General features: G+C 39.1%; 1 protein-coding gene across 9 annotated transcripts in view; it reads right to left on the bottom strand.

The window, feature by feature from the left end:
- The window catches only part of ARMC2 (armadillo repeat containing 2), a 138,811-nt gene that overhangs the window by 58,191 nt on the left and 67,932 nt on the right, over window positions 1-12,688 (bottom strand). For all 9 annotated transcript variants that reach the window (XR_006217787.1, XR_006217789.1, XR_006217786.1 and 6 more), the window contains 2 exons: window positions 7,455-7,600; window positions 4,210-4,309 (listed from right to left, as the gene is read on the bottom strand). Coding sequence is in view for 4 of the 9 variants with exons in the window: in XM_007078746.3 (XP_007078808.2) it covers window positions 4,210-4,309; window positions 7,455-7,600 (246 nt within the window). In the remaining 5 variants the exon portion in view is untranslated. The remainder of the gene's footprint in view (window positions 1-4,209; window positions 4,310-7,454; window positions 7,601-12,688) is intronic.

Below are 12,688 nucleotides of genomic sequence, written 5' to 3'. Positions count from 1 at the left end.
ATTTTTAATAGAGGCTTTACCTAATGCTAAAGTTTAGCTTTCAAACTGCATCGAGCTGACCGAAACGTTGTGCTTCGGTCTCCGTTTTTGTGTGTATGGGAACTGGAGTGATTAGTCGTACCACGGATTTTGGACCAATTAACCTCCCAGACAGGAGCCAAAGAAGTTTCCCTTGTTCTCCCTGAGGAAGTCCTTTGTAAGAGCTGGGAGGGGTGGATTCCTTTTCTCTGAGACTGTTGATAAACCAGAAACCCTGGCTGGTAGCACACAGCCTTCAGACACAGGCCCACGTCACAGAAGTGCAAAGAGGGGTGGAAAAAACTGGGCCATCATTTGATTGTATATGCACTAATCTTCCTCAAATTTATCTGTTGCAAACTTACAAAATTTCAATATGGGTATATACTGAACTTTCTCAAAGCAGGACATTGGTAGGAATATTTGGTGATTATCTTAACAATAAAATTTGGGGATTATTTCACCAATTAGGAATCAGCAACTCATGGTCTGTCTAGCTAACTGAGGTTAATGAGCCCTGCCTTTTGCAAGCCATTCTGAGGGTCCTGCAGGAGAAGACCTGAACTCACCTGAATGAATCTAAGTGGTTCATTCAGACCAGTGCCTGAAGCTTCATCAGTGTGATTGGCTGTGTTATCAAAGCATTATCAATGTTATCACTGGGTTTGGTCCCAGGACTAGTTTTTTTTGTTTGTCTTGTTTTTTCCAGGACTACTTGTTTTGACACAAGTCTGGCAGAAAAAATTCATGGAAGAGTCTAATAAACCATCTCATTTTCTCTAGCTAAGAAAGGCTCCAGCTATTGGCGCAAAAAGCAGAAGACATGAGGCTTGGTCACTTGAGCGTCTGACTTTGGCTCAGGTCATGATCTCAAGGTTCATGAGTTACAGCCCCGTACCAGGCTTGCTGATGTCAGCTCAGAGCCTGCTTGGGATCCTCTGTCCCCTCTCTCTCTCTGCCCCTCCACCACTCATGCTCACTCTCTTTCTCAAAAATAAATAAAAACAGACTTCTTTTTCTTAATGTTATATTTATTTTTGAGAGCGAGAGACAGAGTGTGAGTGGGGAGGGGCAGAGAGAGGGGGACACAGAATCGGAAGCAGGCTACCAGGCTCTGAGCTGTCAACACAGAGCAGAGCTTGAACCCATGAACTGTGAGATCATGACCTGAGCCGAAGTCTGACGCTTAACCGATGAGCCACCCAGGTGCCCCTTTTAGCTGATACTTTTAACAAGTTTTATTATGAGGTTCCCCTACTAATTGCAAGCCAATAATTGCAAAAGGAAAGTAAAGACAAGTAAAGACTACCAAGGACAGAGTTAACAATCAATAGAAAGGGAAGAGAGAGAAATCTACAGAAAGGACAAAAACATTTAAAGAATCTCATCAGGGATGCCTGGGTGGCTCAGTCTGTTGAGTGTCTGACTTGGGCTCAGGTCACGATCTCACACTTTGTGAGCCCTGCGTGGGGCTCGGTGCTGACAGCTCAGAGCCTAGAACCTGCTTTGGAGTCTGTGCCTCTCTCTCTCTCTGTCTGCCCCTCCCCCGCTCACCCTCTGTATCCCTCTCAAAAAAAAAAAAAAAAAAAAGAATCTCATCAACAGACTCATGCTCGCACTATGGGACAAATAGCCTCTAGAGCAATAATTAATGTTTGTAATATTGACCTTTGGCATCAAGAAGAGATTAAATTATTCTTAGTGTCTTCTAAGAAAGCAAGGAAATATGTAATATATTTTAATATGATCTTCACTGCAATGATTAAAATAATTTAATAAATTATGCATTTCCTTGATGGTTCTGGAAACAACATGAACTGTACATAGTTTGCAAGGTGCTCTTCATTCTTCTTCTAACCAAAATAATTTTAATAGGAACACAAAATTATCATATAGGTCAATAGAGAAAAAAGATGGCTTTGAAACACCAATTTTGCTTTATGAGAACTTTTGGTCCAAAGTGAAAAGTAGTTTGCTAAGAGCCACAGTAAAATTTTATGCAGATTAAACTTTAAGATATATAGTCCCTTACAGCAGCAAAAGCATACCCTTAGCTGTGTTGACATCTCAAATGTCTTATATTGGCAAGATACCAGGATTTTTGTCTGTTTATTAAACACAGCCATCATCCAAGCTATAATCAGAAAAACAAACGGTTATTTACTAGTAATGCTACAAAACAATAGGGCTATTTATCAGTACTGAACTGATGTGTATTCTTCCTTTTTAAAAATGTACAGGTTATGACATAACTTGAATTCAAGTTGTTAAACCAAAATGCATTCTTTAATCCTCATTTGAAAATTCTAGTCCAAGCAAAGATGCCTTCTCTGGTTATAGTTATCTAAATCATCCAAAATCAAAACACCAAAGCAAAAAAGAATAATGATGGTAAAATAAAATTACAATGAAAATCATAAAAGCACATTTACAAACAAAATCCATAACTAAACTTTTAAAGTATAAGATCTAAAAGAATTCTTTTAATGTAAAATATATTTCTGCCATTTTATTCTTTTACTTAAAAAGAAAACCAGGAATAGGAGTGCCTAAGCTTTTCACCAGATTAATTCACTTGCCCTAAGATTACAGTTATGATAATACATTATGCCAAGATGCCTATGGACAAATGCTTAATGGACACTTAACAGCAATGGAGAATCTTTCGGGTAGATTAATCAAATCATTCTTCACCTGACGTAGCAAATTCTTATACCTTGAAATCTTTCAAAGTATGTAATTTAGAAAAAATACAAAATATGTAGGTGAAAGCATTTGTAACCCAAATTCTCAGAATCAGAAACTCAAGTACACATTTGTAAATCAGTGTTTAAAAGCCAAATAAAAATTACTAACACTTTAAGCAAGGTTTTACCATCTTTAAAATGTAGTAATAGTGTAATATGAGCATAGATAGATACTTCTCTGTCATCTGTATAACCAAAAAGAGACTAGTAACATTTTAATAAACTAGCTAATAATAGCATAAAATCTGACAAACTTAGTTATTCTCAGCAGAAGTACTTGGCTGGGTAAAAATAAATTCAGCGCTATTTGTGGAAACATGGGTTATATTTTGAGGTGGTTTTGAGATGGCCAATATAAACAAACACAAAAGCTTTATATTAAAATGTTCTTAGTATACATATAAATTATTTGGTTTAAAGCTGATGAAACTTAGTGTGCGATTCTGAAAGTTTACCATATTTGAAATATATATTGTGTTCATGTATCAAATATGTCACCAAACAGGTGATGTAACTGTAATCATTTATAAATCTGAATAAACTGCATTTAATGAATATTCAAAGACTCATAATAAAACTTAATGTCTGTACTATTATGATTATATTAAGGTGGAGTCATTTGTGACATCTTCCCTTTTTTAAATAGCTCTATATATTGTTACCCAATTCATTAAAACCAAATTATTTTCTTTCTAAAACTTTTTTAAACGTTCATTTATTTATTTTGAGAGACAGAGTGAGAGAGAGTAAGCAGGGGAGGGGCAGGGAGAGGGGAGAGAATTCCAAGCAGGCTCTGGGCTGCTAGCACAGAGCCTGATGCAGAGTTCGATCTGACGAATTGTGAGATCATGACCTGCACTGAAATCAAGAACCAGATGCTCAACAACTAAGTCACCCAGGCGCCTCTGTTTTCTTTCTAATATTTACATTTGTTTGAAATGATTCATCTTCTAAATACTAAAGTGTCAAAGAATTAGAAAATTTCCAGTCTAGAAGAATCTTTAGAGTATACCCGTGCAGGGAATCCCAAACTGTGCTTTGCATCAGAAGTCCCCGTGGTTCTCAGTCAAGTGCGGATGGCCAGGCCCCTTCCCACCCACTCAGCAAGCCTGGGACTGGGCCTGCAAATAACTCCCATCCCACCCCAGGATGACTCTCGTCTAACTGTCCAGGGATCACTGGCAGCAACAACACTGTGCACCCATCCTCTTCCCTAAACCAGGGATCCTACCGCATCAACATCCCATGGTAGCCATTTCTCCCTCCAACTAGTCTCTCCTCAACTCCTACAGATAACTCTGACTCCTGGGGCTGCCCATTACACATCAAATGGAAGCTTCTGATAGAAACCTGTACGTTCAAAACATAAGGTCATTTAACATGGGCTTATACAAATACCCCAATGCAAAGACAAACTGAAGAATTAAATACATAAAGAACTGACCTGTTTCTTCTGGTATTTGTTTATCACTTTCAAAAACAAGGCATAACATCTGGAACAGTTGGCCAAGGCTGCACAGCAGTCATAGTAAGAAGTAAGTTTGCTGCAGAAATGTCAAATGGGAAAATAAAAATAAACTTTGGTTTTTTTGTTTTGTTTTGTTTTGGTTTCCAGAAAGCTCAAATACACATAGGGTTACTTTATTTTTTTTTAAATATAGTTTATTGTGAAATTGGCTTTCATACAACACCCAGTGCTCATGCCAACAAGTGCCCTCCTCAAAGCCCATCACCCACTTTCCCCTCTCCCCCATCCCCATCAACCTTCAATTTGTTCTCTGTATTTAAGAGTCTCTTATGGTTTGCCTCCCTCCCTCTCTGTTTATAACTATTTTTTTCCCCTTCCCTTCCCCCATGGTCTTCTGTTAAGTTTCTCAAGACCCACACATGAGTGAAAACATATGATATCTATCTTTCTCTGCCTAACTTATTTCACTTAGCATAATACCCTCCAGTTCCAACCATGTTGCTGCAAAATGGCAGGATTTCATTCTTTCTCACTGCCAATATTCCATTGTATATATAAACCACATCTTCTTTATCCATTCATCAGTTGATGAATATTTAGGCTCTTTCCATAATTTGGCTATTGTTCAAAGTGCTGCTATAAACATTGGGGTACATGTGCCCGATGCATCAGCACTCTGGTATCCCTTGGGTAAATTCCTAGTAGTGCTATAGATTTTTATAGATTCCTATAAAAATAGAACTTTTTGAAACTAACCCAAGAGGAAATATGGCTGGATATATAGCCACTAAAGAAAGTGAATCTGTGGTCAATGATACACACAAATCTTGCACTTTCCAAGCAAGTCCTACAAACTTTTCAAGAAACAGATAAGTTCAATTTTCAGGAATTCTTCGATAATAGAGAAAAAGTGGGAACACTTCCCAACTCATTTTATGAGACTGGTATAAACTTGCCACTAAAACCAAACAAGGACAATGCAAAAGGAAAAGTACAAGGTTCATCTAACGCATAGATGAAAAATCCTAAACAAGATATTAGTCAATTCAACCTAGCAATGTATAGCAGCTTAACGTCAGACAACCTATTAATCTGTAATCTACTATATTAATGAATTTAGAAAAGAAAATCTACATAATCAAAATAGATACTAGGTAAGCATTCAAGAAAATCTAACACCCATTAGTGCAAGAAAATTCTTCCTTAACCTTCTGAAGGGTATCTACAAAAACCTGCAGTAAATATTATTTTTAACTGGTAAAACCACAAAAATATTTCTTTCAAATATTTTCTTTCAAATATTTCTCTGCAGGAGAAAGGCAGCAGGTTCAACACTCTTACAACTTTGTATGGGACATCCTGAGTGATACAATTAGAAAGAGGTGGGGACAGCAGGGAAGAGTTGTAATGATGGGGAAAAAAACCCGAAACTATTCTTATTTGCAGACAAATTGCATACAGAATCCAAGACAATCTATAGACTAATGCTTAGATGTAAATTTCATTAAGATTCCTGGATTAAAATTAATAAGCAAATATTAAATACTATTTATGTACACCAGCAACAGCCTATTAGGAAATATTTTATATACATATTTTATAGTCAGCATGTGCTATTACATTAGTTTCGGGTCTCCAACACAGTGACTTGACAATTCCATACATTATAACATATTCACCATGATAAGCGTAGTCACCATCTGTCACCACACAAAGTTATTACAATATTACTGACTGTATTCCCTATGCTGTATTTTCTTCCCCATGACTTATTTATTTTATAAGTAGAAGTTTGTACCTCTTAGTCCCCTTAAAAATATGTTTAGAGATTGCATTCATAATTGCAGCAAAAGCCATGAAGAAATAAATCTGACAAAAGATGTGCAAAATCTTTTTGGAGAAAAAAATAAAATTTTATGGAAAAATGTAAAAGAAGACATCATAAACGTTTATTGGTGGAAGACTCAGTATCATAAAGGTGTCAATTCTCCACTCCTGCATCCCAATTGCTCTACATACTCAGTGCTGTTCTGTGAAAAATGCTAAAGTTCCTATCCCAGACCTTAGCTGATTCTCCAGTTCATGAGAAAGAGGGAAGAATTTGGACCTTAAAGGAGAAAAGAGGCAAAGGACTCATCTTGCCTTATAGCAAGACTTAAATCTATAACACTGGAAACTGTGTGGTACTGGTCTGAGGATGGACCAAACAAAGTGCCTAGAAACAGACCTACAAGTATAAGGAACCTTGCTTGTGTTTAACTAACTAGGCATTTAGAATCAGTGCAAAAACAAAATGCCATGTTCAATAAAAAGTGCTGGGACAACCGACTATCCACGTGGAAAAAAAATGAAAATTGGATTCCTACATGCCACCATGTATAAACACAAAATTTATGATTTTACAGTGCTTCAAAATGAGAGTGATAAGGACCCCAAATTAAGTATCCAGGCAGGAAAGCACAGTGCTGAAAATCAAATCTGGACTCATCCTCATACTGTGGTCAATTACCAATTCAGTGTTCGGGAAATTTTCTATTTTGCTAAACAATTACAGTGAAGTTCAAGAAATGCCCAGGTCTCTTGAGAAGGATAATTATGTTAAAACATTGGCTCAAGGAGCAGTGAGGGAGGAAATATAATAATTTAAAGACTGTTCTGAAATTAAACATCTTGCTTTAAAGCAACCTGGATTCAGATGGTCATCACTCCTGGAGTGAAGTGTGAGCATGATTAGTGAATGTGTGAGCCAAAGTTCAGTCAAACAACTGAAATAAAATAACCTTCTCTTACAAATCAGGTCAGATGAGACTTTGTAAGCAATGTTCCCCTTTTTGAGTTAAAACCCTTAAGTACCGTTTCTAAGTGTACTAGAAAGTTTACCATGTTTTGTGATATAGCTATTTATCTCCAATAAGCTAAGAGGAATTTTTGTTTGTGTAAAAACCCTAGGATAACTCCTGACTCACCAAAGAACTAAGGTGACTTACAATGGATGAATTTAGAATCGCATTAGAAAACCATATGAAATGGAGTCATCAGTTTAAATCATTTTTTTTGAACTTAGGCCATTAGATTTACTTTTTTTTTTTTTTAGGTGAAGTAAGAAGCAAAATAGGATTCCTTGCCAGCCACACACACACGAATATTAAAGATACCGCCCCCCCCCCAAATTTAAGCCTTAGCATTTGTGTAAGGCTGCTTTGTTTTCCTAGTCCACCTACCTGAATATTCTGGCAATATTGGTGCAGACATCCTTGTCAGCCATGTACTGTCCCATCACCGCACAGAGCTGGGGGAGGGCACTGATGCTTAGCAACTTACTTCTTGCTGGTGGTGAATCAACCAAGTTTCTCAGTGTAGCAGTCATCTGGGATAAAAGCACATTTGCGCCATTTTGTTTTTAATTGGAAAATACAGCAATACTGATCAGTACAACACGATTCATCCTACAAGCTTCATTAAATCAGTAGCAAAACCAAACCCCTTTTAAGCATCTCCTACCAGAGAACATGGGCCTAAGGACAAGTAGCATGAAATGGAAAAAAAAAAAAAAAAAAAAATGGATACAAAGAGAGCCTACTTTGGTTCAAAGGTGAAGAATGAGAAATTCATGTTAATAAGCAATTATTATACCAAAACCCTAGGGTTAAATAGATCATCATCCGGGTCTGTTAGCTGTCCATAATAAGACTTTCACTTCACACTGAGACATGCGACATCAGTTCCACAGATTAGAAATCTCATTTCCAGGGGCACCTGGGTGGTTCAGTCGGTTAAACGTCTGATTCCCACTCAGGTCATGATCCCACGGTGTGATTTTGAGCCCCGTATTGGACCCCACTAGCAGTGGGGAGCCTGCTTGGGATTCTTTGTCTCTCTCTCTCTGTCCCTCCCCCACTCACATGCACACACGTGCATGCACACTCTCTCTCAAAACAAATAAACTTTTTGAAAAATATTAAAAAAAGAAACCTCTCAGTCCATAGTCTTTTTTTTAAAAATATTTATTTATTTCTGAGACAGAGACAGAGCATGAGTGGGGGAGGGGCAGAGAGACAGGGAGACACAGAATCCAAATCAGACTCCAGGCTCTGAGCTGTCAGCACAGAGCCCGACGCGGGGCTTGAACTCGCAGACCACGAGATCATGACCTGAGCCAAAGTCGGACTCTCAACTGACTGAACCACCCAGGTGCCCCTCAGTCCATAGTCTTAAGAGTAGCATCAAATATTGCTGTGACCAAAGGATATTTAAGACTGTTAGTTTCATTCTCTTCCAAGAGACAAGTATTTATTTCTTGCATATTCGTCTTATTTTATAAAAAATGTTTAGGAGAGCTATCTTTGTCTAAAAGTGAAGAAGAGAATAATTTAGTAAATCCAATTTAGTAAAGTTTAGTAAAATTGATGCTGCTGTTACCTAATACCTAATACCTAATTAATGCTGCTGTTTATTTTTTAAGTCTCTCCTTTTCAATTTAAATTTTAGTTAATATACAGTACAATATTGGTTTCAGAAGAATTCAGTGCTTTTTCACTTACATACAACACCAAGTGCTCATCGTAACAAGTGCCCTCCTTAATACCCATCACCCATCTAGCCCATCTCCCACAATCCTCCATCAACCCTCAGTTTGTTCTCTATCATTACGAGTCTCTTGTGGTTTCCCCTTCTTCTCTCCCCCCCTTCCCATATGTTTACCTGTTTTGTTTCTTAAATTTCACACATGAGTAAAATCATGTGTCTTTCTCTGATTAACTTATTTTGCTTAGCATAATACATTCTAGCTCCATCCACGTCATTGCAAATGGCAAGATTTCATTCTTTTTTATGGCTAATATTCCATTGTATATATATATGCCACATCTTCTTTATCCGTTCATCAGTCAATGAACATTTGGGCTCTCTCCACAGTTTGGCTACGGTTGAAAATGCTGTTGTAAACACTGGGGTGCATGTACCCCTTCAAATCTGTATTTTTGTATTCTTTAGGTAAATACCTAATAGTACAAATGCTGGGTCATAGAGTAGTTCTATTTTTAGTTTTTTGAGGAAGTTCCATAATGTTTTCCAGAGTGGCTGCTCCAGTTTGCATTCCCACCGATAGTGCAAGAGGGTTCCCCTTTCTCCACATCCTCGCCAACACCTATTGTTTCTTGTGTTAATTTTAGCCATTCTGACAGGTGTGAGGTGGTATCTCATCATGGTTTTGATTTGTATTTCCCTTATGATGAGTGATCTTGAGCATCTTTTCATGTGTCTGTTAGCCATCTGGATGTCTTCTTTGAAAAGTGTCTATTAAGGGCTTCTGCTCATTTCTTAACTGGGTTGTTTGTCTTTTGGGTGTTGACTTTGATACTTTTTTATAGATTTTGGATATGAACCCATTATCAGATATGTTGTTTGCAAACATCTCTTCCCATTCCTTAGGCTGCCTTTTAGTTTTGTTGGTTGTTTCTTTCACTGTGCAGAGGCTTTGTGTCTTAACGAGGTCCCAATAATTCATGTTTGCTTTCATTTTCCCTTGATTTCAGTGATGTGTCTAGTAAGAAGATGCTGTGACCAAGATCAAAGAAGTTGCTGCCTGTGTTCTCCTCTAGGATTTTGATGCAGTGTGATCTTTCCTCATGGAACAGTACAGACAGGCTCTTGGTTAAGAAGAGTCAGCTCAGGATTTGGATGCCTGGTCAAATCCCAGCCCACCACTCACTAGCTTTGGTTAGTTTGTGAACCTTCTGGGGAACATTTTTCTCATCGATAAAGTGGGGATGGTGATAATTGCCCTAGAGTTGTGAGGATTCAATGAGACAAGATGTGTGAAGGGCATTACCAATGCCCATCACCAAATAGGAGTTCAAACATCGTGTGTCCCATTCCCACATTTTTTGTGGGACTTCACACCCAAAATACAGAAGAGAGATACCTATCCTTAGAGTCAAATGGTAGAGACTCAAGTCCCAAATCTCTTTCTAGTTATGTGACTGAGGCACCCACTCATTGCACAACTTCCCCATCCTTTCATCTGTGAAAAGGGGTTCCTAATCCCTGCTCACCTCTTGGGGTGGTTGTGTGTATAAAATGGAAACATGGGACAATGTTTTTGTGCATTGTAAAGCATTATGTAAATATAAGGCTTCATTATAGCCATAAATAAACTTTAAAAACAATTATTAAGGTACATATCTTTGATTAGTTTTCCTTTGTAGCAACAGCAACAAAAAGATTTTGTTAAAATATAACTACCTTGAAATCAGAGAAAATAAAAATAATGCTTCAAGTAAATGTGTTCAAGCCTTTTGAAGTCAATTCAATTACACAGCAATTCAGTAAAGTATTCCCTGAAAGCTTCAGCATCCAAAACATTGGAGGGGAAAACAAACCACTTGAGCGTTCCACTTCACCGTGGATCTATACAATATAGTCTCCTAAGCTAAGGAATGGTCTTGTGTGAAGGCTAATAAATCATTCTAGGCTTTCCAGGCCATCACCACCATAAAATGGAAAATTCTCATCATCAGACCCTGGCTCTATCTGTTCTCCTTCTCCAGAGACAGCCCAGGCACTCACTCAAGCACCGCTGTTTACATCAACCCGAGGAATGACTCACAAGCTTTCCCAACTCAGAGTCCAAAGAGCTCAGATGCTCATGTGAATCCTGACCTGAAGCCAGGCCATCAGACGCCAGGGAACATGCATTCTAATCATCATGCACAAAAACATGTCCTCTTCCCTGGTCCCTAAGGCTTCACGGATTGGGCACCTTGATCTACTGCCATCCCCTTGTTCCCCACATCCAGCCTCTGGCAAGGGATGCCGTCAGCAAAAGGAACAGTTTTCTTAGGAGCTTTTATTTTCTTGTTTCGGCCTCAGTTTTTCCCTCTCTCGACCATTTTTCTTACCTCATTAGAAAAAGTTAAGACAGCTCAAGGTTCTTCTACTCCCAAACGCAGCTTGGATTCAATGGCCCAAGTCAAGAGTGGAGGCACACGTTTACATGTGACATGGCCTCTCCATGTACTGCACGTGTCACATTGTGGGGAGTGTGCAGAGCTGAGTGAGATGTGACATCAAGTATTGCCAGGTGTGTTAGCTGTGATGCTGGTAGAATAACTTAAGTGCAACATGAGCCACATACTTGAAAAATACACAGTAACACCTCAATCTATGCCACTACCGTCAACCTGGTTGTTCAAGCCCCAACCTCAGTGACATCCCAGAACCATGTCTTTCTGCTTTCTGTCACCACAAGCCCTACTAGCTTTTTGTCCACTTCTCCTGGGATAAGATTCCATCTTCAGACCATGGTCTACAAGGCCCTGTATGATCTGACTCTCACCAACCCCTCAAACTTCATCTCCTACCTTACACCCCCCACAAGCTGTTTAATGTTAGGTTATTTAGTATTATGTTTTATTGTCTGTCCACTCCTCTATACTCGAAGCTTTAGTGAGGGCCTATGCACGGTCTTTTCATCATTGTGCCCCTATGCCCAAATCCAGTGCCTGGCACACAGTGGGTCCTCAATAAACATTTGTGGATGGAATGACTGAATGGGTGAATACCTATGAAGGAAAGACTGGGATAAATAGAAAGGTTAGGATATCAGAAAGCCATGAATTAATCAGACAATATCTCTGAAGTAGATTTTAAGGTGATTTTAAAGGAGCAGAGGAATAAAAAATAACGGATGAAAGAAAAATGGACTTCCTGGAGGGGGCCCAGTTCTCTGTGCATTCCCTATTCCATCTTATTGATTATAGCAGCTCCTTTCTAGGCGCTAAAACTCTTCCCCCTTCACACCTAAGGGTCACCTGTTCTTCCTCTTCTTTCCACCACCGGGATTGCTGGTTCCATTTAAGCCTGTGTCACCTCCTTCCCAAACTCTACAGACCTCTCAACAGGCTCTTTCCAACCTCTCCCCTGCCTTGTTCATCTCTCCACATGACTCCCTGTGGCCACAGGAAGCATCTCAAACTCTAACCTTCCCTGTTCAAAGGCCTCCTCTGACTTCTGCTGGCCTATCAGGCACAATGCATATCTTAAGGGTGCTCACTCTTCACAGTGTAGTTCACGCCTCCAAGCTCACCTCTTGTCCCCCTTCCTCTTTTCAAATGCTGCACCACACTCACATCCTTTGACAAGTCCAGAATGGCCTCTTCAATCCCTTTCCCACCTCTTCTCCAGCCTGCCCATCCCCTGGACCAGCTCAGGGTTACTTTTCTGTGGAAAACTTTTCTGTGCAGACTTTTCGGCACCTGGTCACGATCTCCTCTAGGCTAACAGACCATCCTGTTCATGCCTGCACCATGCCCAGCACAGAAGCAAAGCCACGGTTTCATGCACCCTCTCTCCCACTGTGAACTCCTTTGTATACAAATGGTTTCTTATTCTTCTTTCTACTATAAAGATAGTAAATAAAAAGCCCACAAAAAGCTGGCAGGATGAAGCACAGAAG

Source organism: Panthera tigris, chromosome B2 (genome assembly GCF_018350195.1).
Source record: "Panthera tigris isolate Pti1 chromosome B2, P.tigris_Pti1_mat1.1, whole genome shotgun sequence".
In the NCBI taxonomy this organism is placed as follows: domain Eukaryota; kingdom Metazoa; phylum Chordata; class Mammalia; order Carnivora; family Felidae; genus Panthera; species Panthera tigris.
Note: the sequence above shows the minus strand (reverse complement) of the source record. Positions and strands in the feature narration are given on the sequence as shown.